Source organism: Giraffa tippelskirchi, chromosome 2, assembly GCF_054371585.1.
Source record: "Giraffa tippelskirchi isolate mGirTip1 chromosome 2, T2T-mGirTip1v1.2.pri, whole genome shotgun sequence".
NCBI classification, from domain to species: domain Eukaryota; kingdom Metazoa; phylum Chordata; class Mammalia; order Artiodactyla; family Giraffidae; genus Giraffa; species Giraffa tippelskirchi.
In genome coordinates, this window is record NC_137276.1 from 63302716 (window position 1) to 63326957 (window position 24242).

The window sequence follows — 24242 nt, forward strand, 5'->3', positions numbered from 1 at the left end:
TCCATCTCTCTACTTACATTACCCATCTGTTCTTACGTGTTTTTCTACTTATCCCATTAGAGTCTTTATCATATTAATCATAGTTATTTTAAATTATCTACCTGATAATTTCAAAATCTGTGTCATATCTGAGTCTAGTTCATATGCTAGCTTTGCCTCTTCAGATGGTATTTTTCTTGCCTTTTAGCATTTCTTGTAGTTTTTCTTTTTTTTGAAGGCTGGACATTATGTTTTGGGTAATAAGAAATGTGGTAATTAGGTTTTTCTGTGTGAGGTTTTATGTTAACCTGGTTAGGAGGTAGGCTGTATTTAATATTTACTGTAGCTGTAAATGCTAGAGGCTTCAGTGTCCTTTTACTCCTTCCCTGTTGTCTTTGGGTTTGCTCAGAGCTTTTTCCCAAATAGGGTTTGTGTTTTGGAGCTTCTCAGTTATAATTCACTGCTATTAAACTGGATCCTGTTGAATGGTGGTCAAGTGTTGGGGAAAGGAAGTTTTCTATAATCCTGTGATTCAATCTCAGTATTTTAATGAGTTTGAGTCCCTAGGTTGTGACTTCATAAGTGTGTCTTTTTTTCTTCCTCTTCTCATGTGACAGAGGAAGGCTAAATAAAGCTGGAGTTGTCTAACTGCCCTTTCCCTGGGTCAAATAAAACTCTGGTGAAGTCGTTTCCCTTACAGAGCAGGCCTTTATTACAGAGAACACTCTGGACATATTTTAATTTGGTTACTTTTCCCTTCTTTCTTCCTAAGACAATTTTTCTCCAATTTTCACCATAATAATCTGATGGAGCTCTTTGATTTAAACCCCAAGAAAGTGTGGAGACTTCCTAAGAGTGGGCACTCAGGAGTTTTTACTCTCTGGTTAGTTCATTCTCAGTCTCCAACAATTTTTCACAATTATCTTTAAAGTGTTTCTACCAATTAAACTGTCTCTAGTGGCTTCTGATGCCTGTAAGCTGATCTTAGCTATGCTTCTCTGTACTTGCTTGTTTCTTGTATATTTCAAGGTAGTGATTTGCCATATGAACTTAATTCTTAAGTGGATCTAAGAAATGTCATTGATTTTTGATTTGAACAGCTTTTTTCTTGTGAGGACGAGAATGACAGCTTTCAAGCTCTTTATGTGTCCAAGGTGACACTGGAAGTCCTGCTGTGATTACTTTCACAGTAGAAATAAATGTATTTTGTACTTTGTGCGTACTTGTTTGATTATTTCTTTAGAATTAATCACTAGAAGTAGAATTTCTGGGTCAAGGGCTATGAACATTTTAAAGACTTGATTCATATTGTCAAACTGCTCTCAAAAACTGTACAATTTGCTTCTCCTAGCAATATAGTATAATTATTTTTGGAATTTTATAACTATGACAAGTTTTGTTTTTTTGCCATTGTGTGTCACTTTTTTTTTTATTAAATTAGTTTATTTATCTATTTTTTAACTTTACAATATTGTATTGGGTTTGCCATACATTGACATGAATCCACCATGGGTGTACATGTGTTCCCCTTCCAGAACCACCCTCCCTCCTCCCTCCACATCCCATCCCTCCGGGTCATCCCGGTGCACCAGCCCCGAGCACCCTGTTTGCACATACCGAATAAGAATTTTTGCATATAAGTATTCCATTACTTTTAAAGAGAGGAATACTTCATTTTAACCTAAATTATACTAACCCCAGTTTTGCATATGATGCTAATGGGCTGATTCTTGATTTGTAGTTTTCAGAAGCGAATTGCTGATTGCCGGTTTTGGCCCGTAGAGATCACAAGGGTTCCTCTGGTTGCTGTGCCCAAAGGGAAATCTGCTAAATTTGAAAAGGTAAACTTGTTCGCTTAAAAATATTTGTAGAAGAAATGCTGGGTCAGACCCATCCTGTTATTCTGCTTCTAATTCTGATACCAAAGGAAAATGTGAACTGTGTGGCAGCTCCCTGGGGTAGCCAGCTCATCCTAATTTGCTTAATATTAATAATTTCCCAGTTTTAGTGCTGCAAGTCTCATGTGTCAGGAAACTCCCTTGTTCCTGGCAAATCAGAATGACTGGTAACCCTAGTTCCCTGTTGTCCACTAAAAATTATTTAGGCTTTATTCTCAGATATCCTGTTTCCCTTTAGCCCTTTGTTATAGTTTTACCACAAGTAAAACTATGAAATAGTCTTTGAATACATCAAAAGTAGCTAAATATTGGCTGTATGGTTCAACCTAATACATCTTTCTAAATTTATTTTAGACTTACCTAGTTAAAGTGTTTTAGCCTGCTAATGTTCATAGATGTGCTACTGTTCTGAAAAGATATAGCTTTGATGAACCTGGAACAAGTTCTCTACTGTTTTTTGTTTGTTTATGATAAAAATAAATGCATTTGTCTGAATGACTCTATTTCCAATTCATCCCACTGACTATGCCAACAGTTGCTTCCTATCCTGCTGAAGAAGAAAACCACAGGAAGTAGGTCAATAAATGTCTATTGCAAAAGGCCTTTTTTTTAAAAAAATAGAAATATAGTTGTTGTACAATATTGTTAGTTTTTCAGGTGTACTACATAATGATTTGACACTTAACATACATTATGAAGTGTTTACCATGATAAGTCTAGTAGCCATCTGTCCCCATGTAAAGTTATTACAGTAATATTGACCACATTCCTTACGTTGTATATTATTACAGTGTATCTCTGTGACTTATATATTACATAACTGGTTGTGTGGACCTCTTAATCTCTTTCAGTTGTTTCTCTCACACTCTCAGTCACCACTCCCTTTGGGCAACTACCCGTTTTTCTCTATTTTTGTTTTGTTTTAGGCTTTCTTTTTGATTCCACATACAAGTGAGATGATGTGGTATTTGTCTTTCTGTGTCTGACTTATTTCATTTAGCATAATACTTTCTAGATCCATCCATGTTGTCACAAATGGCAAGATTTCTTTTTTATGGCTGAGTAATATTTCAAATTCTCAAAGGTGATGCTGTGAAAGTGCTGCACTCGATACGCCAGCAAATTTGGAAAACTCAGCAGTGGCCACAGGACTGAAAGAGGTCAGTCTTCGTTCCAATCCCAAAGAAAGGCAATGCCAAAGAATGCTCAAACTACCACACAATTGCACTCATCTCACATGCTAGTAAAGTAATGCTCAAAATTCTCCAAGCCAGGCTTCAGCGATACGTGAACCGTGAACTTCCAGATGTTCAAGCTGGTTTTAGAAAAGGCAGAGGAACCACAGATCAAATTGCCAATATCCACTGGATCATCGAAAAAGGAAGAGAGTTCCAGAAAAACATCTATTTCTGCTTTATTGACTATGCCAAAGCCTTTGACTGTGTGGATCACAATAAACTGTGGAAAATTCTGAAAGAGATGGGAATACCAGACCATCTGACCTGTCTCTTGAGAAACCTGTATGCAGGTCAGGAAGCAACAGTTTGAACTGGACATGGAACAACAGACTGGTTCCAAATAGGAAAAGGAGTCCGTCAAGGCTGTATATTGTCACCCTGCTTATTTAACTTCTATGCAGAGTACATCATGAGAAATGCTGGGCTGGAAGAAACACAAGCTGGAATCAAGATTGCCGGGAGAAATATCAATAACCTCAGATGTGCAGATGACACCACCCTTATGGCAGAAAGTGAAGAAGAACTAAAGAGCCTCTTGATGAAGGTGAAAGAGGAGAGTGAAAAAGTTGGCTTAAAGCTCAACGTTCAGAAAACTAAGATCATGGCATCTGGTCCCATCACTTCATGGGAAATAGATGGGGAAACAGTGGAAACAGTGTCAGACTTTATTTTTTTGGGCTCCAAAATCACTGCTGATGGTGACTGCAGCCATGAAATTAAAAGATGCTTACTCCTTGGAAGGAAGGTTATGGCCAACCTAGATAGCATATTTAAAAGCAGAGACATTACTTTGCCAACAAAAGTCCATCTAGTCCAGGCTGTGGTTTTTCCAGTGGTCATGTATGGATGTGAGAGTTGGACGGTGAAGAAAGCTGAGTGCTGCAGAATTGTTGCTTTTGAACTGTGGTGTTGGAGAAGACTCTTGAGAGTCCCTTGGACTGCAAGGAGATCCAATCAATCCATCCTAAAAGAGATCAATCCTGGGTGTTCATTGGAAGGACTGATGTTGAAGCTGAAACTCCAATACTTTGGCCACCTCATGCGAAGGGTTGACTCTTTGGAAAAGACCCTAATGCTGGGTAGGATTGGGGGCGGGAGGAGAAGGGGACGACAGAGGATGAGATGGTTGGATGGCATCACCGACTCAATGGACATGGGTTTGGGTAGACTCCGGGAGTTGGTGATGGACAGAGAGGCCTGCCGTGCTGCAATTCATGGGGTCGCAAAGAGTCAGGCACGACTGAGCGACTGAACTGAACTGAATATTCCATTGTATGTGTATGTGTGTGTATATATATATACACACACACATATATATGCCACATCTTCTTTATCTTTTTATCTTTTTAAATAAAGTTATTTATTTATTTTTGGCTTTGCTGGATCTTCGTTGCTACATGGGTTTTTCTCTAGCTGCGGTGCGTGGATGCTACTCTCTAGTTGAAGTGCACAAGCTTCTGATTGCAATGGCTTGTTGCTGAGCATGGGCTCTAGAGTGTATGGGCTTCAGCAGCTGTAGCATGTGGGCACAGTAGTTGTGGCTCCCAGGCTCTAGAGCACAGGCTCAGTAGTTGTGGCACTTGGGCTTAGTTGCCCCGTGGCATGTGAAATCTTCCTGTACCAGGGATGGAACCCATGTCTCTTGCTTTGTCAGATGGATTCTTTACTACTGAGCCACCAAGGAAGCCCTCTCTTTATCTGTTGATAGACACTTAGGTTGCTTCCATATCTATTTTACATAATCCTGTGATGAATATTGAAGTACATATTTCTTTTCCAGTTAATGATATTGTTTTCTTCAGGTAAATACACCAAAGTGAAAATGCTAGACCAGATGGCAGGTATATTTTTAATTTTTTGTGGAACCTCCCTAACATTTTCCACAATGGCTCACCAATTTATAATCCCTTCAACAGTACATTGCTATACTGTTGTCCATCCTTGCCATCCTCGCTTATTGTCTTTTGATGGCAGCTATTCTGACAGGGGACTTCCCACATGGCTCACTGGTAAAGAATCTGCCTGCCAAGACAGAAGACACAGGTTGGATCCCTGGGTCGGGAAGATCCTCTGGAGGAGGAATTGGCAACCCACTCTAGTTTCCTTGCCTGAAAAATCCCATGGACAGAGGAGTCCGTGGGGTCACAAAGTGTTGGACACAACTGAGCACACATGCATGCTTTCCTACAGGTGTGAGATGATATTTCATTGTGGTTTTGCGTTTCCCTCATGGTTAGTGATATTGAGCATCTTTTCACATATCTGTTGGTCATCCATATGCCTTCTCTGGAAAAATGCCTATTAAAGTCTTCTGCCCATTTTTAAATCCAGTTGTTTTTTTTTGATGTAGTGTTGTATGAGTTCTTTGTACATTTTGGATATTAACCCCTTTTTGAATATATACTTTGCAAATATTTTCTCCCATTTAGTAAGTGGCCTTTTCGTTTTGCTCATAGTTTCTTTTCCTGTGCAAAAACTTTTTACATTGATATAGTCCAATTTGCTTATTTTTACTCTTGTTTCCCTTGCCTGAGGAGTCATATCCAATAAATACTTGCTGTCAAAGATTGCTGCCTCTGTTTCCCTCTAGAAGTTTTATGGTTTCAGGTGTTACTTTTTTTTTTAATGTTTATAAAATTTAATTTACTTTTTTAATTCATTCATTCATTTATTTTCAGCATTATGGAGATACAGATAACAATACTGTAAGATATTTAACATGTACATGGTAGTGATTTGATATATGTATGTATTGTGAAAGGATTCCAAATAGCTAATTAACACATTTATCACTTCAATTAATTAATTATGTTTTATTTAGGTGACAACATTTACATTCTATTTGCTTAGCAAATTTCAATAATATAATACAGTGTTATCAACTACAGTCACTATTTTTACTTTAGATCCTCAGATCTGAGTGTTGTAATTCTGGTTGGGCATGACAGTGTACAAGAACTCTCACCCTCACGAATAACTATGAAATTAATTTTGATTAGAATCCCTATGTGATTGCTGATCAAATTCTCTGATAATTATGCTGCTGCCGCTGCTAAGTCACTTCAGTCATGTCCGACTCTGTGTGACCCCATAGACAGCAGCCCACCAGGCTCCCCCGTCCCTGGGATTCTCTAGGCAAGAACACTGGAGTAGGTTGCCATTTCCTTCTCCATCAGGTGTTACATTTAAGTCTTTTATCCATTTTGAGTTTAGTGTTGTATACATTTTGAGAAAGTAGGCCAGCTGATTCCTTTGCATGTCCAGTTTTCCCATCACCACTTATTGAGGAGGCTGTATTTTTCATTGTGTATTCTTCTCTCCTATGTTGTAAATTAACTGACCATATGAATGTTATTTCTTTACTCTCTATTCTGTTCCATTGATCTATGTGTGTTTTTGTGCCAGTACCATACTGTCTTTATTACCGTAGCTTTGTAGTATAGTTGAAATCAGGGAGCATGATAGTTTCAGCTTTATTTTTCTTTCTTGAGATTGTTTCGGTTATTCAGAGTCTTTTGTGGCTCCTTGCAAATTTCAGAATTATTTGTTTTAGTTCGGTGGAAAATGCCCTTGGTATTTTAATAGGGAAGTAGGAAATGGCAACCCACTCTAGTATTCTTGCCTAGAAAATCCTGTGGACAGAGGAGCCTGGTGGGCTGCTGTCCATAGGGTCGAACAGAGTCGGACACGACTGAAGCGACTTGGCATGCATGCATGCATTGGAAAAGGAAATGGCAGCCCACTCCAGTATTCTTGCCTGGAGAATCCCAGGGACAGAGGAGCCTGGTGGGCTTCTTTCTATGGGGTCACACAGAGTCAGACACAACTGCAGCAACTTAGCAGCAGCAGCATTTTAATAGGAATTGCATTGAATCTTTAGTGCCTGGAGTAGTATTATTTTAACAGTATTAATTCTTTCAATCCATAAGCATGGTATATCTTTGCATTTGTTTGTGTCATCTTCAGTTTCTTTCCTTAGTGTCTTGTATCTTGTACTTTTCAGAGTACAAGTCTTTTGCCACCTTACTTATATTTATTCCTAGATATTTTATTCTTTATGATGCATTTTTAAATGGGAGTGTTTTCATAATTCCTGTTTCTGATAATTCATTGTTAGTATGTAGAAATGCAGTGGATTTCTGATATAGATTTTATATCCTGCAAATTTATTGAATTCATTTTTTAGTTCTAGTAGTTTGAGGATGGCATCTTTAGGATTTTCTGTATACAATACCATGTCTGCAAACAGTGGCAGCTTTATTACTTCTTCCTTTCCAATTTGGATTCCTTTTTTTTTTTCTTTTTGTTTTCTGATGCTGTGCCTAGAACTTCTAATACTATGTTGAATAAAAGTGGTAAGAGTGAGCATACTTGTCTTGTTCTTGATCTCAGAGGAAATACTTTCAGCTTCTTACCTTTGAGGATGATGTTGGATTTGTCATATATGGCCTATATGATGTTGAGATGCATTTCCTCTATACCCACTTTGTTGAGGGTTTTTAATCATAAATGGATACTGAATTTTATCAAATGCTTTTTCTGCATCTGTCAAGAAGATCATATGATTTTTATTCTTCAGTTTTTTAATGTGGTATATCACATTGATTGATTTGTGGCTATTAAGCTCCAGGAGTTGGTGATAGACAGGGAAACCTGGCATGCTGCAGTCCATGGGGTCACAAAGAGTCGGACACGACTGAGCAACTGAACTGAACTGAACCCATCCATACATCCCTGCATTAAGTCCCAGTTGGTCATAGTGTACAATTCTTTTAATGTATTGTTGAATTCAGTTTGCTGATATTTTGTGGAGGATTTTGAAATTTATATTCATCAGGGATTTGATTTTGTTTTGTTTTCTTTTTCATTTTGGTTATGCTGCATCTTCATTGCTGAGCATGGGCTTTCTCTAGCTGTGGTGAATGGGGGCTGCTCTGTAGTTGTGGGCTTCTCACTGCGAAGCACAGGCTCTAGGTGCACAGGGTTCAGTAGTTGCCGCACACGGGCTCAATAGTTGTAGCTCGTGGGCTTAATTGCTCCATGGCATGTGGAATCTTCCTGGAGCAGGGATCAAATCCATGTCCCCTGCATTGGCAGGTGGATTTTTATCCACCGTACCACCAGGGAAGTCCTTTGATATTGTTATAATCAGTAAAATCAAAGAGATTACTTTTAACCTTGTAGAAATTAAATGTGTTTTCCTTCATTTAATTGATTTTTTTCCTTGTAAATGTTTTCTATGGCAAACCATACAACCATTAAAAATTATGTTAACATATATTTACTGACATGTTTTTCATCTTTGTAATGAGAATTTAGATGACATTAGGGTTGACAAATACATGATGGCAGACTGTCATTCATCCTCCTTCATCCATGGCAGATATTACTGATCAATCAAAATATTCTTTCCTTTTGAATCCAGATAAGGACATAGAATCTTTGTCAACACAGTATTCTAAAACACCTCCACTAATATTAGAATTTAAGCATAAGTTAAATCTTGTTTGTCATCACTGGTCCAGATGATTTATAAGGCTCTTTTCATTTATATGAGCCTGTGAACTAAAGCTAAGGCCACAGTCTGATTTCTTTTAAGCTTTTGTTATTGTTATTATTGTTTTTTTTGCAAAGTTTCATTTTTTCCTGAGAAGCAACATGGTGAAATTAACTCTTTGGTTGAATATACATTATTAGAGTATTTGCTGATCAAAGTACTATCTTTACTGTTAATTAACACTGTTAATATATATTATCTCAGTGATCATGGTATTATTAAATCCACTTACAAATAAATAAGCAGAGACCCAACATGTCTATATAACTGGCTCAAATCAAGTAGCATAGCTAATTCCTAAAGTCAGGTCTTAAAAAAAAAAAGGTAAAGTCAGGTCTTTTCACTGCTCAGTCAGAGCTCCAGACCTTATGCTACATTACTCTAACACTAACAGCTATCTGTTTTTATTCCTTTAGACTGATGATGAAGGTCAGTTTTCATTTCATGGTGTGGCTTATGTTAATATGGTGCCATTGCTGTATCCAGGTGTAAAGAAGATTCGAGGAGCTTTTCATGTTTACCCTTACCTAGATAGTACAGTCTATGAAAAGGTAAGAAAAATTAGTATAGAAGTTACCATCCTAATTTATTCTTATATATGTGTTTACTTATATCTTTTGCACACACATCTTTGCAGTTGATATTTGGAAACGGTTGATATATTGGGATGTTAAATATAGAGCCTTGAAATCTTTTGCCCTTGAATCTTAAAAACTTTAGGATAACAAAAAGCCCAAAACTGGAAACAACCCAAATTTCTATCAACAAGTGTTCAGAAAAACAAATTATGTGGTATAATCATACAATAGAATACTATTTGGCAATAAAAAGGAATGAGCTATTAAACATGCAACATGGATGAATCTCAAATGCATTATGATAAATAAAAGAAACCAGACAAAAGAGGGTACATACTGTATGATGCCAATGAAATAAAGTTATCAGAAAGTAGTGGTAGAAAGCAAATCAGTGATTGCTTAGGAAGAGGGATAGAGGGAAGAATGGATTACAAAAGAAACATGAGAAAAAATTAGAGATGATGGGAATATTGGTTATTCTGACTGATGAAATCATATACTTTAAATATGTAGTTTATATTAAAAAGCTGAGACATTACTTTGCCAACAAAGGTCCATCTAGTCAAGGCTATGGTTTTTCCAGTAGTCATGTATGGATGTGAGAGTTGGATTATAAAGAAAGCTGAGCACCAAAGAATTGATGCTTTTGAACTGTGGTGTTGGAGAACACTCTTGAGAGTTCCTTGGACTGCAAGGAGATCCAACCAGTCCATCCTAAAGGAGATCAGTCCTGGGTGTTCATTGGAAGGACTGATGTTGAAGCTGAAACTCCAATACTTTGGCCACCTGATGCGAAGAGCTGACTCATTTGAAAAGACCCTGATGCTGGGAAAGATTGAGGGCAGGAGGAGAAGGGGACGACAGTGGATAAGATGGTTGGATGGCATCACCGACTCGATGGACATGGGTTTGGGTGGACTCAGGGAGTTGGTGATGGACAGGGAGGCCTGGCGTGCTGCAGTTCATGAGTCGGACATGACTGAGCTACTGAACTGAACTGATACAGGCATGTGTGCGTGTGTAGTCACTCAGTCAGATCTGACTCTTTGGGACCCTTTGGACTGTAGCACACCAGGCTTCACAGTCCATGGGCTTCTCCAGGCAAGAATACTGGAATGGGTTGCCTTGTCCTCCTCCAGAGGATCTTCCAAACCCAGGAATCAAACCATGTCTCCTGTGTCTCTTGCGTTGGCAGGCAGATTCTTTACCTGCTGAGCCATTGGGGAAGCCTTTTATATAGGCATACCTTATTTTATTGTACTTTGCTTTATTATTCTCCACAGATGTTGTATTTTCTTTTTACAAATTGAAGGTTTGTGGTAACCCTGAGATGAGCAAGTCTTTAGGTGATACTTTCCAACTGCATTTGCTCACTTTGTGTCTCTGTGTCATGTTTTGTTAATTCTCAGAGTATTTCAAACATTATTGTTTTATTTGTTATAGTGATCTATGTTGTTACTAATCTAATCATTTTGGCCATTTTTTTAGTGAAGAAGTATTTTTGTTTTTTATTTTTAATTTATTTATTTGGCTGTGATGGGTCTTAGCTGTGGCACGTGGGCTTAGTTTCCCCATGGCATGTAGGATCTTAGTTCCTAGACCAGGGATTGAACCCATGTCCCCTGCATTACAAGGTGGATTCTTAACCCCTGGACCACCAGGGACGTCCCAGAAGTATTTTTAAATTAAGATCTGTACATTGGTTTTTGAGACATTGCTATTGTACACTTAATAGATTACAGTATAGTGTAAACGTAACTTTTATTTGTATTGGGAAACCAAAAAATCCATGTCTTGTTTTACTGCAATTATTTGCTTTATTGATTTAGTCTGGACCCAACCTGCAGTTATCTCTAAAGTAAGCCTGTATTTCAATTTTACCTCAATAAAGTTTGATACAAAATCTTTAGAATAATGCAAGAAGTCTATTGTGTTCAGTATGCAAAAATTTAAATCTATGTACTGATTAATGAGCTATAATATGGTTCTTGCAATTTTCAGGTGTTAAAATACAAATTGTTTATTTATTTAAGAGAAAAATCAGTTTTATCATGTTGCTTCTTAGGAGAAAGTGCAGCTTTATAAAAATAATAACAAAAACACATTACTATTTCATCATTATTAGGACAGCTATTACTCAATAACAGAGTCATGAAATACCCATCATCTCTATTTGAAAACCAAATGAGTAATAAACTCTGTGTAAGTTTCCTTTGAATCAGAAGTCAGGCTTATAGGGATTTGTCTGAAATAAATAATAGAATCAAAGCCCTTATATTCATGAGAACTTTGGGGGATCAATAATAGCAAAACTAAACTTAAGATTAAATGTCTAATAATAGAGAATGGGTTAATAGATTATTGTAAATAAAAGTGGTGGAGCTTACATCCATTAAGAAGATAAGCATTATGGCTTCCCTGGTGGTCCAGTGGTTAAAGAATCAACCTTGCAACACAGGGGACATAGGTTCAATCCTTGGTTCAGGAAGGTCCCATATGCTGCAGGGAAACTAAGTCTATGCATCACAACTACTGAAGCCTGTGTGCCTAGAGCCTGGGCTCTGCAACAAGAGAAGCCACCATAATGCATAGCTTGGTACCTCGACTAGAGAGCAGCCCCCACACTCTGCAATTAGATAAAACCCAGTGCAAAAGTGAAGACCCAGGGCAGCAAGAAAAAAAGTAATGAAGTACTTAGTACTTAGGAATAAGTACTTAGGAATAAAGTACTTAGGAAACAAACTTGATTAAAAAGGTAAACATTAATGCTTTGTAGATAATTAAATGCAAAAAAGAAAGCAAAAATTTTGCATATAGCATAGATCATGATAAATTCCAAGTGAGTTTACTAAAGTGAGTTAAATGTGAAGTCTATAGAAATAGAAGTGGCTATTAATTAAATATATGAATTAAGGGAAGACTTCCTGTGCTTGAAAAGAATGAAAGATATAAAAGATTTAGATTGCCAAAAAATAAAAATCTTCTATACATAGAAGAAACCATCACAAACCAAATTACAGTGTACCTAAAAAGTCAGAGGAAATGTTTGAATATGTATCAGAACGATGACTATTATTCCTAAAATATAAAGTACTTTATCCTATCAGTTGTTTCAAGGTGTTTTTGGTGAATCTGAGGGAAACAGTATATCATAATTAAAATGTTATAGGCTTTGATGTCAGGCAGTTTCTAGATTGAATTCTGGAACTTCCAGACTAGCTGCCATTTACTGACTGGGCAAGTGACTAAATTTCTCTCAACTTGATGCATTAGTAAAATGGAGACAGTACTTGTTTCCTATAATTGTTTTACATATTAAAAGAGATAAAATATGTAAAGTACTAGAGATATAGTTGACACACAGACATTTTTATTTATTACTTTTATTATATGCATGTGAAGATTATTCAAATTATTCTTAAGAAAACTTAAAAAACATGAGCAGGTACATGTGATAGTCTGTTAAATGAAAAAGGATATAAAACTACATCCACTGTGATCACAACTTTTTATAAATATATAATCATAATTTTTTAAATATATGAAAAATACTTGAGAGGAATCACTTCTGGCTATGTCTGAGTGACAAGGTAGTCAAATTTTATCCCCCTAGAAGCAACTATAAAGCTGGACACATTGACAAAATGCCATTTCAACACTCCGGAAATTGACCAAAGACATCAACAAACTGAGAAGTATTAATGCATGAGAAACTGTGGAGTTTGAGGCATTCTTGCCAACATCTGCTCCTAAACCACCTCCTCCTCCCTTTACTATGAATGTGAAAGTCACTCAGTTGTGTCTGACTCTTTGCGACCCCATGGACTGTAGCACACCTGGCTTCCCTGTCCTTTACTCTCTCCTGGAGTTTGCTCAAACTCATGTCCATTGAGTCAGTGATGCCATCCAACCATCTCACCCTCTGTCATCCCCTTCTCTTTCTGCCTTCCATCTTTCCCAGCATCAGGGTCTTTTCCAATGAGTCAGCTCTTCACATCAGGTGGCCAATGTATTGGAGCTTCAGCTTCAGCATCAGTCCTTCCAATGAATATTCAGGGTTGATTTCCTTTAGGATTGACTGGTTTGATCTCCTTACTGTCCATGGGACTTTCAAACATCTTCTCTAGCACCACATTTTGAAAGCATTACATAGATATAATTTATATACTAAAATAGTAGCATAAAGGATGGAGAATAGAATGGAGCTGTAGTACAATAAAGTTTCTATTTTTACCAGAATTAAGTTAGGCTCAATGTGCAATAGATTGTGATTAGTTCAGATGCATATTGTGATCGCTAAAGCAACCACTAAAAAAAGTATGTGTGTAGGCACCATACACGTGGGAAGATCCCCTAGAGGAGGGCATGGCAACCCACTCCAGTATTCTTGCCTGGAGAATTCCATGGACAGAGAGGAGCCTGGCGGGCTACAGTCAGTAGGGCCGCAAAGAGTTGGACATGACTGAAGCAACTTAGCACTCACTCACTCACCATACACATGCATAAAAGTATATATTTATTTAATATTAAAAGAAGGCACTGAAAGGAGGAACAGAGGAGCAAAAAAGACAAGATATATAGAACACAAATAGCAAAATGTCAAATATAAATGTAAATCCTTTAATAATAACATATGTGAGTAGTCTAAACACACCAATGAAAGGAAAGAGATTATGAGATTGGATTTTTTTAAAAAGTCAGGATTTGAGAAAGACAAATATATGATATCACTTATGTGTGGAATCTAAAAAATAATACAAATGAATCTATATACAAAACAGAAACACACTCAGATTTAGAAAATAAACTTATGTTTACCAAAGGGGAAAGGAAATGAGGGGAGGGATAAATTAGGAGTATGAGATTAACAAGTACAAACTACTGTACATAAAATAGATAAGCAACAAGGATTTACTTCAGAACACAGGGAATTGTTTTCAATATCTTGTAGTAACCTATAATGTAAGATAATCTGAACATATATGTAACTGAGTCACTTTTCTGTATACCTGAAACTGACAACTATAAATCAACTATGTTTCAGTAAAAAAATCAAGATTCAGTGATATGCTATCTATAACAAATACATTTTGATTCAAAGACACATAAGTTGAAGTAAAAGGATGGAACAGATATACTATGCAAAAAGAAAACATAACAGAGCTAAGTGGCTATATTTATATCAGACAAAATAGACTTCAAGATGAGTAATATTATTACAGATATAGTGTGGCATGTCAGTTAATCAGGAAGATAGGATTTACAAATTATAGATTATTGTATATAATACATGTGTAAATAATAAATGTATGTACATCTAACAATAGAACATCATTATACATGAAGCCAATCCCAACAGAATTGAAAGAGGTAATAGGCAATTTGGCAATTAACTTTTAGAAATTTCAATATTCTACTCTTAATACTTGGCAGAACAACTATTTAGAAAATCTTTGTTAAACAAAATTAATTTATGTTTAATAATTATGTTTATAATTAATAATTTTATAAACAAAATTACTTTAATGTAGAAAATCTGTATTAAACATAAACATAATCTATATTAAATTTACAATATGTATGTATGTGTGTGTGCTCAGTCATGTCTTTGCAACCCTATGGACTGTAGCCCACCAGTCTCCTTTGTCCATGGGATTTTCCTGGCAAAAATACTGGAGTGGGTTGCCATTTCCTCTTCCAGGGGATCTTCCCAACCCAGGGATTGAACCCATATCTCCTGCACTGCAGGTGGATTCTTTACTGCTGAGCCACCTGGGATTCCCCAAATTTACCATGTGAAGTGAAGTGAAAGTCACTCAGTCATGTCCAACTTTTTGCAACCCCATGATCTGTCCGTGGAATTCTCTAAGAATACTGGAGTGGATAGCCATTCCTTTCTCCTAAGGATCTTTCCAAACTTACCATACAACCCAGCAAATCATTCCTAGGAACCTACCAAGAGAACTGAAAACCTGCTTTTACACAAAGACATGTATGTGAATGTTGATAGCATTATTCATAATAGGTAAAAAGTCACAGCAATCCAAATGCCCACAACTAGTGAATCAGTAAGCAAATTGTGGCACATCTATACTAGGGAATCAGATCAGTTCAGTTCAGTCGCTCAGTCATATCCGACTCTTTGTGACCCCATGAACTGCAGCACGCCAGGCCTCCCTGTCCATCACTAACTCCTGGAACCTACCCAAACTCATGTCCATTGAGTCGGTGATGCCATCCAACCATCTTATCCACTGTCGTCCCCTTCTCTTCCTGCCCTCAATCTTTCCCAGCATCAGGGTCTTTTCAAATGAGTCAGCTCTTTGCATCAGGTGGCTAAAATATTGGAGTTTCAGCTTCAGCATCAGTCCTTCCAATGAACACCCAGGACTGATCTCCCTTAGAATGGACTGGTTGGATCTTGCAGTCCAAGGGACTCTCAAGAGTCTTTTCCAACACCACAGTTCAAAAGCATCCATTCTTTGGCACTCAGCTTTTTTTTTTTTAATTTTAAATTAGTTTATCTATTTTTTAACTTTACAATATTGTATTTGTTTTGCCATACATTGACATGAATCCACCATGGGTGTACATGTGTTCCCCTTCCAGAACCCCCCTCCCACTTCCTTCCCCATCCCATACCTCTGGGTCATCCCGGTGCACCAGCCCCGAGCACCCTGTATCATGCGTCAGACTTGGACTGGCGATTCGTTTCACATATGATAATTTACATGCTTCAATGCCATTCTCCCATATCATTCCGCCCTCACCCTCTCCCATAGAGTCCATAATACTATTCTATTTATCTGTATCTCTCTTGATGTCTCGCATACAGGGTTATCTTTACCAATTAATTAAATACCATATATATGTGTTAGTATACTGTATTGGTGTTCTTCTTTCTGGCTTACTTCACTCTGTATAATAGGCTCCAGTTTCATCCACCTCATTAGAACTGATTCGAATGTATTCTTTTTAATGGCTGAGTAATATTCCATTGTGTATATGTACCACAACTTCCTTATCCGTTCATCTGCTGATGGGCATCTAGGCTGCTTCTATGTCCTGGCTATTATAAACAGTGCTGCGATGAACATTGGGGTACACGTGTCTCTTTCAATTCTGGTTTCCTCAGTGTGTATGCCCAGCAGTGGGATTGCTGGGTCATATGGCAGCTTTCTTTATAGTCCAACTCTCACATCCATACATGACTACTGGAAGAACATAGCCTTGATTAGACAGACCTTTGTTGACAAAGTAATGTCTCTGCTTTTTAATATGCTGTCTAGGTTGGTCATAACTTTCCGTCCAAGGAATACTAGGGAATACTATTTAACAATAAAAAGGAATGAACTACAATTAATGTAATACGCCAGAATCATTGAATTTTATTTTTCCAGAGCAAAACTGGGAGAATTCACTTCCTTGTCTCTTTTGGACTTGCTGCTGAAACAGAACCTTATTTCACCTTTATTGATCATCGCTCCATTCTGGAGCTTGCTTAGATGTTGCCCTGTGAATTCCATTTTTAATCTTCATGGGCTAGCAGTCTTTAGTACCATCCCCCTAGCCTAAACAGGAAAGACCCAACATTGTAAGTGCTTCATTCTGTTTCAACCAAGCAGAAAAACAGATTCTCATAGGAAGGTGCTGTTTAGACCTGGAAAGCAGATTTTTTTCCCCCCAAATCATGGAATTTTGACTGTACTTTAAATGGGTAAATTGTATGGACAACAAAACAACAAAGCTGTTTTTAAAAAGGAATAAACTACTGATACATGCTGTAACATGGATAAACCTCAAAAACATTACGCTGAGTGAAAGGAGACATAAATGACTGCATATTGTATAATACCACTTACATGAAATGTTCTGTTTTCCAGAGATGTTAACATTTGAAAAAATTTGCGTCTTTTAGATTATATAAAATACAGCAATTATGGTAGAGGTGGCAGGATTGTGAGTAGTATTTAGTATTCATAATTTTTCTTTAATATTGCCATACTATCTTTTAGCAGGTTTATTAAGGTATAGCTGACATATAAATTGCGTATATTTAAAGTGTACAATTTAAAACTTTTAATGTAGGTTTCCATATGTGAAACTATCACCACAATCACGATAATGAAACTCTCCATTATCCTCGTCTGTTATCCTTCTCTCCCTCCTCTGTCTACCCCTCCCTTCTTTTTGGGAGAAGGGCAGTCTTCTTTCTTTCACTTATCATAAATTACATTTAGATTCATCCTTGTTGTTTAATTATAAAGATTATTTTAAGATTCTTTTCTAGTTACTTATCTATAGTTTGAATTTTCCCATACATAGTTTTACTTTAAACTTGCACTATTCTTCCAATTATAAGTGATAAGCCAGTAGTATTTAGATAGATAATATTTCTTGAACAGAAATAAATTCTACCACTTAAAGTTAATCTGAAATTATGTGTCAAAGTTTAAACACTTTCTGGTACCAAGTTATGAGCAACCAAAACAAGCAAGGCTGAAATTTCTCTTCCTAGTTTAAAAACTAGGGTAGGCAGCTAATTTTCTATGAATGGTTTTACCAGTTCAACAAGTATGGCAAGGCAGTTAAGCTTTTTTGTGCTTCTATTTGTCTCTGATTGTACTATACTAAACTTATCTGGAAAACTAAATGATGTTAAAGAATGATGTGCTCAGAGGCCCCTCCACCATTATACATAGTGATGTAAGTCAGAAAGAGAAAAACAATATAGTGTATTAATGTATATATATGGAATCTAGAAAAATAATATTGATGAACCTATTTGCAGGGAAGGAAAAGAGACACAGATGTAGAGAATGGTCTTGTGAACACAGTAGGGGAGGGAGAGAGTGGGACAAATAGGGAAAGTAGCATCAACATACACACACTATCCAGTGTAAGAGGGATAGCTGGTGGAAAGTTGCTGTGTAGCACAGGGAGCCTAGTCTGGTGCTCTATGATGACCTGGAGGGGTGGGATGGGGGGAAAGGAAGGAGACTAAGGAGGGAAGGGACGTATATATAATTATGGCTAATTTGCGTTGTTGTATGACAGAAACCAACACAACATTGTAAAAATTAAAAAAAATAAAAGAACAAAGTTTTTTTTTTTTTTAACTTTGTTTCATTTGCCTATCAGTAATTACATTTTCTGTTTCTTTTCAGACCAAGTGTTTATTTAGCTTGTTCCGGGATACTGGCCATAGTTTGATTCAGAATAATAAAGTAGGAGGAATTAATTCTCCAGTGTCTAAACCAGTTGTTTCTAAGAACCTGAAAGAGGATAAAACAGTCAAAGAAAAGGATATGGAAGGAAAGCCTAGGCCTGGGGATGTGGTAAGTTGTTGAGAAGCTGATGATTTTGCTGGTTTTGTTACCTTCCAGAAGCTTGCACTGATTTCTCTTTTTATGAATTGCTTCAGTTTAATTGACATTTGGATGCAACATAATGGTCCTTGCTCCTGCTGTTGTGGAGACCATGTAAGAATTGAATTTTTGATGTGTGCTTATTTTCTTTCAGCAACCACCTAGTATAAAATCTCAGAGCTCAGATACTCCTTTGGAAATTGAACCCTCCCTTTGCAACAATCCCGAAGGACAGGTAACTATGCATGAAGAGTTTGAAAATTAAGTTTGAATCCATCAGTCCTTTACTAAGCAGGATTATATCATATAGTGGAAAATGCTCAGGAAAATTCATTTTCTGAGTAACCATCCGATATCTGCCATGACTAGCTTATGACCTTGAGTAAATGTCTTTGTCTTGTTGAGACTCTAAAATGAGTGGATAACAGATTAATTTCAAGGTCCTTCCTAGCATTAAAAAATTATGTCTCATTAATTGTGGTTATTAAGTACTACTAGGGATGTAGAGATATATCATCTGCAGCATTATTCATATGCTCTCAGGACACTCAACACTCTGGTGGGCAAAACAGACTGGTACATAACTAACTGTAAGACAGACACTTAATGAATGCTGTAGTAGAGGTACAAATGAAAGCACTGCGTGGACCCAGGAGTCTCAGAAGGCAGTCTCAAAAGTCTTCAAGAAGGGGTGGCATCCAAGCTAAGTAGTGAAAGATAAAGAGAACTCTCTGCCAAATGGAGATGGAAGAAGAATTTCAGGATCAGAGAATAATGAGTCAAGACACAAAGAAGGTAGCAGAACTCAGGGTACATCAATTAATTCAGTGTATGATATAGAGAAATGGCAACCCACTCCAGTATTCTTGCCTGGAGAATCCCATGGACAGAGGAGCCTGGCAGGCTACAGTCCATGGGATCACAGGAGTCGGATGTGACTTGGCGACTAAACCACCAACACCACCATGATATAGAGAAATGAAAAGAAAGTAATGTTTATAGAAGGAGGTCATAAAGAAGAGAGAGACTGAGTTGAAGTTTAGAAATGCTTTGAAAGGCTTGCTGAAAAGTGTGGGCTTCATTCTGTGGATGATGAGGGACTCTTAAGCCTTATCTTAGAGATACATGTTTAAGTTTTTAAGTCATGTAGAAATAATACCTCATGAGTGTGTCAGGGCAATACTCTTGCCAGGATATAGAAAAAAGAGATTGAAGTTGTGGTAGGGGCTTCAGATGTCAGCGTATAGGTTTTTCTTATAGTACAGATAAGTGTTAATGACAGTTTAATCTATGGACAGGGTTGTAGTAAAGAAAGTAAAAAACCTGCAGAGGCAAGGTATGAAATGTGAAAGCTTTGGGTGTTGAGGACTAAAAGTTAAAGATAACTTGGGTTTCAAGCCTCACTTTCTGGAAAGATGACAGAATCATTAGAGAAAAATAAAGATAGTGGTTATTATAGGGGAATGATAAGTTCAGTTTTGGACCTGATATATTTAGGATGCTGGCAAAAATCTAGGTAGAAATATCCTAGGTTGAAGTTGATAGATGGTACTTAGGAGGGTGTGGGTGGGAATGTCAGAAGGTTATGAGATTATTTCTGCAAGACTCCTGAAAGATGTTTGCTAGAAGAAAGAATGGCTTTCACTTAAAACAATTCTAAGAATAGTATTGAACAAATTAAACAAGACTTCAACTGGGGTAGATGTTTTCAAGAATAAAATTGAAAACCTTTTTCTGCAAGAGATAAGCACTGCCACTATTTTCAAAAAATATTTATTCATTTATTTGCTTATGGCTGCCCTAGGTGTTTGTTGCTGCGCTTGGGGCTTTCTCTAGTTATGGCAAGCTAGGGTTACTCTTTGTTGCGGTGTGCAGGCTTCTCCTTGCAGAGGCTTCTCTTGTTGCATAGCAAGGGCTCCAGGCACACTGGCTCCAGTTGTTGCAGTACTCAGGCTCAGTAATTGTGGTGCATGGGCTTAGTTGCCCTTCTGCATGTGAGATCATTCCAGACCTGGGATCGAACCTATGTCCACTGCATTGGCAGTCAGATCCTTAACTACTGGATCACCAGGGAAGCCCCCCCACCATTACTATCTTTATTTCCAGTTATTTTTCTATGTAAAAAATATTTTAAGTCATAATCACACTATATATAGTTAAATATATAATTTTCTCATTTATACTATGAGCATTATAGTACTAAAATTTTTTCATGAATATGTATTTTCCTGGAAAGAGTAAATTAGCGAAAAATGTCTTTACAGCAATATGTAGAAGCAGGGACTTACATTGTGTTGGAGATTGAACTGGACAAAGCCTTGGTTCCGAAGAGAATGCCGGAGGAACTAGCCAGAAGGTGTGTGGCGATGGTTCTCATACTTGTTTTGCAAAACAATTTAGGTGACTTCTTTTAAAGGAGGTCATTTTGTCCACATAAATGTAATTTTTCTTGGGTTAAGCAGCAGACAGTTGTCTGGGTGTTTTTTTTTAAATGAAGTTTTTTTCGTTACTTTTGTCTTCTTTTAAATAAAGCCATATATGCCAATTACAAAAATACTGAAAATTTCAAGATCAGCAAGAAAAAGAAATCAACAAGAAAGTATCTAAAAATACCCAGATTTCTTTCTACTCACCCAATGATAACCATTTTTAACACCTTGGTATTTATCCTTCTGGAGTTACTGTAAGTCTCTATATTACACACACACACACACTTTTTAGAACTATTTTTATACTGTACCACAGTGCTTTGATTGTGTTTGTAAGAAGTTGTCTGTTTCATCAAGGTTATCCAGTTTATTGATGTATAATTATTCATGGTATCCTTTATTATCTTTTTTATATATATAAGATGGAGAATAATGTCTCCATATATATGAGGAATCCCTCCACATTTCCTCTCAATCCTCATGCCATTTCCCTACCAACACCCTGCACCCCATGCCTAAGCAATCACTTATCTACTTTGTGTCTGTATAAATTTGCCAACTCTGAAACATTTCATTTAAGTGGAATCATATCAGTGTGGTCTTTGTTGACTGGCTTCTTTCATCTAATATAATGCTGTGAAGGTTCATCCAGAATGCATCATGTATCAGTACTTCATTTCCTTATTGTTGAATAGTACTTCATTCTATGAATATACCACATTTGGGCAATTTATTCTTATTATAGCATTCTGTAATGATTATATTAAAATGGAAATCAATTCATATAACTCCTCTCTTCAGAAGCTACCAGCGACTCCCATCATACTCTGAGCAAAAGTCAAAGTCTATAATGACCTACAAGGGGCTGGCTATGTATTCTGCATGTATTTTCTCCTCATTTTTTTCAGTCTAGCCAAACTGGCCTCTTGTTATTGCTCACACATGCCAGGCATACTCTTGCAGCAAGGCCTTTACACTTGCTGCTTGCTTTTCCTGTAATTTCATTTACCCCAGATATCTCTACATGACTTGTTTCCTCACTTCTATCAGATCATACTCAAGTATTATCATCTCAGTGAAGTTTTCCCTGGTGAAATATGCTCCTCAGCTCCACCACTCCCAACCCCCAACATAGTTTGTCTGCCTTCTTGCATTATTTTTCTGTGTGGAACATATCACTAACATATTTATCTTATTTATTGTCCTTTTATCCCCCAACAAAAATGTAAGTGCCATGAGGGCAAGAATTTTTGTCTTTGTTTAATGCTTTATCCCTGGCACCTGGAAGAGTGCCTGGTGGATAATAGGCACTCAATATATATTTTCAATGAATGAATAATGTTGTCTCTGGAGAGGAAACTGAGTGGCTAAACAAGGTTTTCAGGAGACCATTTACTATATATTGTTTCATATCTCTTAAATTTTGAATCATATGGATATATTATCTAATAACATAGGTAAAATTAAAATTAGGAGTTATGAGCAATGTCTAAAATTACATAGAACCTATTCTCACTTTTCTTTTTGGCCACGCCGCGTAGCTTGCGAGATCTTAGTTCCCCAACCAAGGATTGAACCTGAGCCACTGCAGTGAAAGCACCAAGTCTTAACCACTGGACCACCAGGAAATTCTCTCATATATAGAACCCATTAAAGAAAAATTGGATTTGTGAATTTTTTTGTAAATTTCAAGGCAATATAGTATACCTAAGTAGGAATCTGAAACTATAAGAAGGAAGAACTATAATTCCGTTTGTGTGTGCGCTTAGTGGCTCAGTCATGTCCGACTCTGCAACCCCATGGACTATACCCTACCAGACTCCTCTGTCCATGGGGATTCTCCAGGCAAGAATACTTGCCATGCCCTCCTCCAGGGGATCTTCCCAATCCAGGGATTGAACCCAGGTCTCCCACATTGCAGGCGGATTCATTACCAAGTGAGTCACCAGGGAAGCCCCTAATTTCTTTTGGGTTCTTGTAAGAACTCCTGAAAATGGAAGGTAAAAGTTTTGGTGTAAGTAGTTTAACAGTGATAAAATAAAGTTCTTTTTCCCCACCGTAAAGTTTGATATCTTTACTGTAGCTTAATGCAGTCTTATAAATTATGACCAAGAGAATACTTTTTATCCTTATTGTTATTCAGTCACTCAGTTGTGTCTGACTTTTTACAGCCCCATGGACTGTAGCACATCAGGCTTCCCTGTCCTTCACTATCTCCCAGAGTTTGCTCAAACTCATGACCGTTGAGTCGATGCTGTCATCCAACCATCTCGTCCTCTGTTGCCGCCTTCTCCTCCTGCCTTCAATCTTTCCCAGCATCGGAGTCTTTTCAGATGAGTCAGTTCTTCACATCAGGTGGTCAATGTATTGGAGTTTCGGCTTCAGCATCAGTCCTTCCAATGAATATTCAGGGTTGATTTCTTTTAGGATTGACTGATTTGGTCTCATTGCATTCCAAGGGACTCTTAAGAGTCCTCTCCAGCACTACAGTTCGAAAGCATCAATTTTTCCTACTGGAGAGGAAAGAAAAGCTTCCACTTGTTTATACCATTTATATTTCCAAAACTTTGTGCTTTCAGAGACTCTACCAAAATTCATAACAGCTACTGTTAGTAGCTACATAAAGCTACTAAAATCATAACACCCATCTCTTTCTGATGCCTGAGTCATGTAGCTTCTTGTGAACAAGAGGTTTTTAAAAAATGTATAAGCATAAAGCCTGGGCTCAAATTAGCCAGAAGTGCAACTTAGCTACTTTCCAGGTAGCTATTTAGTGGCTTCCTACCTTCCTTCCTAGTCCACAGTTATATGCTGTTCTGAAGTTCACATCTAGGTTCTTACATGAGATAAATAGCATAGTGGTTGAGTGTGATGGGCAACTGACCTTCGATATCCCTCAGCCATACCTTTGGAGGTGGGAAATAAAAGAACATACATCTGGATATAAGAAACTTTGTGTGTTTTTTTTTTTCTGATACAGGGTCAAGGAAATGATTCCTCCAAGGCCACCTCTTACCCGTAGGACAGGAGGAGCTCAGAAGGTAAGTGCCAAAGCCAAGGTGAAACTCTGAGATGTTGAGTGCACCCACTTGAAAATAGGGCGTGGGCTCTTCAGTATGTTTTCCAGAAGGGGTGAGAAATTGTAGCTTCACATATTTTCCCTCATGCTTCTATCTGACCAGTGGCATCCAATCA

The 24242-nt window shown here is 37.3% G+C and overlaps 1 protein-coding gene across 16 annotated transcripts in view; it reads left to right on the forward strand.

Moving 5' to 3' along the window:
* CFAP70 (cilia and flagella associated protein 70) overlaps positions 1 to 24242 on the forward strand; it is a 93970-nt gene that overhangs the window by 18417 nt on the left and 51311 nt on the right. For all 16 annotated transcript variants that reach the window (XM_081565852.1, XM_081565860.1, XM_081565911.1 and 13 more), the window contains 6 exons: positions 1721 to 1820; positions 9089 to 9223; positions 18418 to 18588; positions 18773 to 18853; positions 20883 to 20974; positions 24028 to 24088. In XM_081565852.1, coding sequence (XP_081421978.1) covers positions 1721 to 1820; positions 9089 to 9223; positions 18418 to 18588; positions 18773 to 18853; positions 20883 to 20974; positions 24028 to 24088 — 640 coding nt within the window. The remainder of the gene's footprint in view (positions 1 to 1720; positions 1821 to 9088; positions 9224 to 18417; positions 18589 to 18772; positions 18854 to 20882; positions 20975 to 24027; positions 24089 to 24242) is intronic.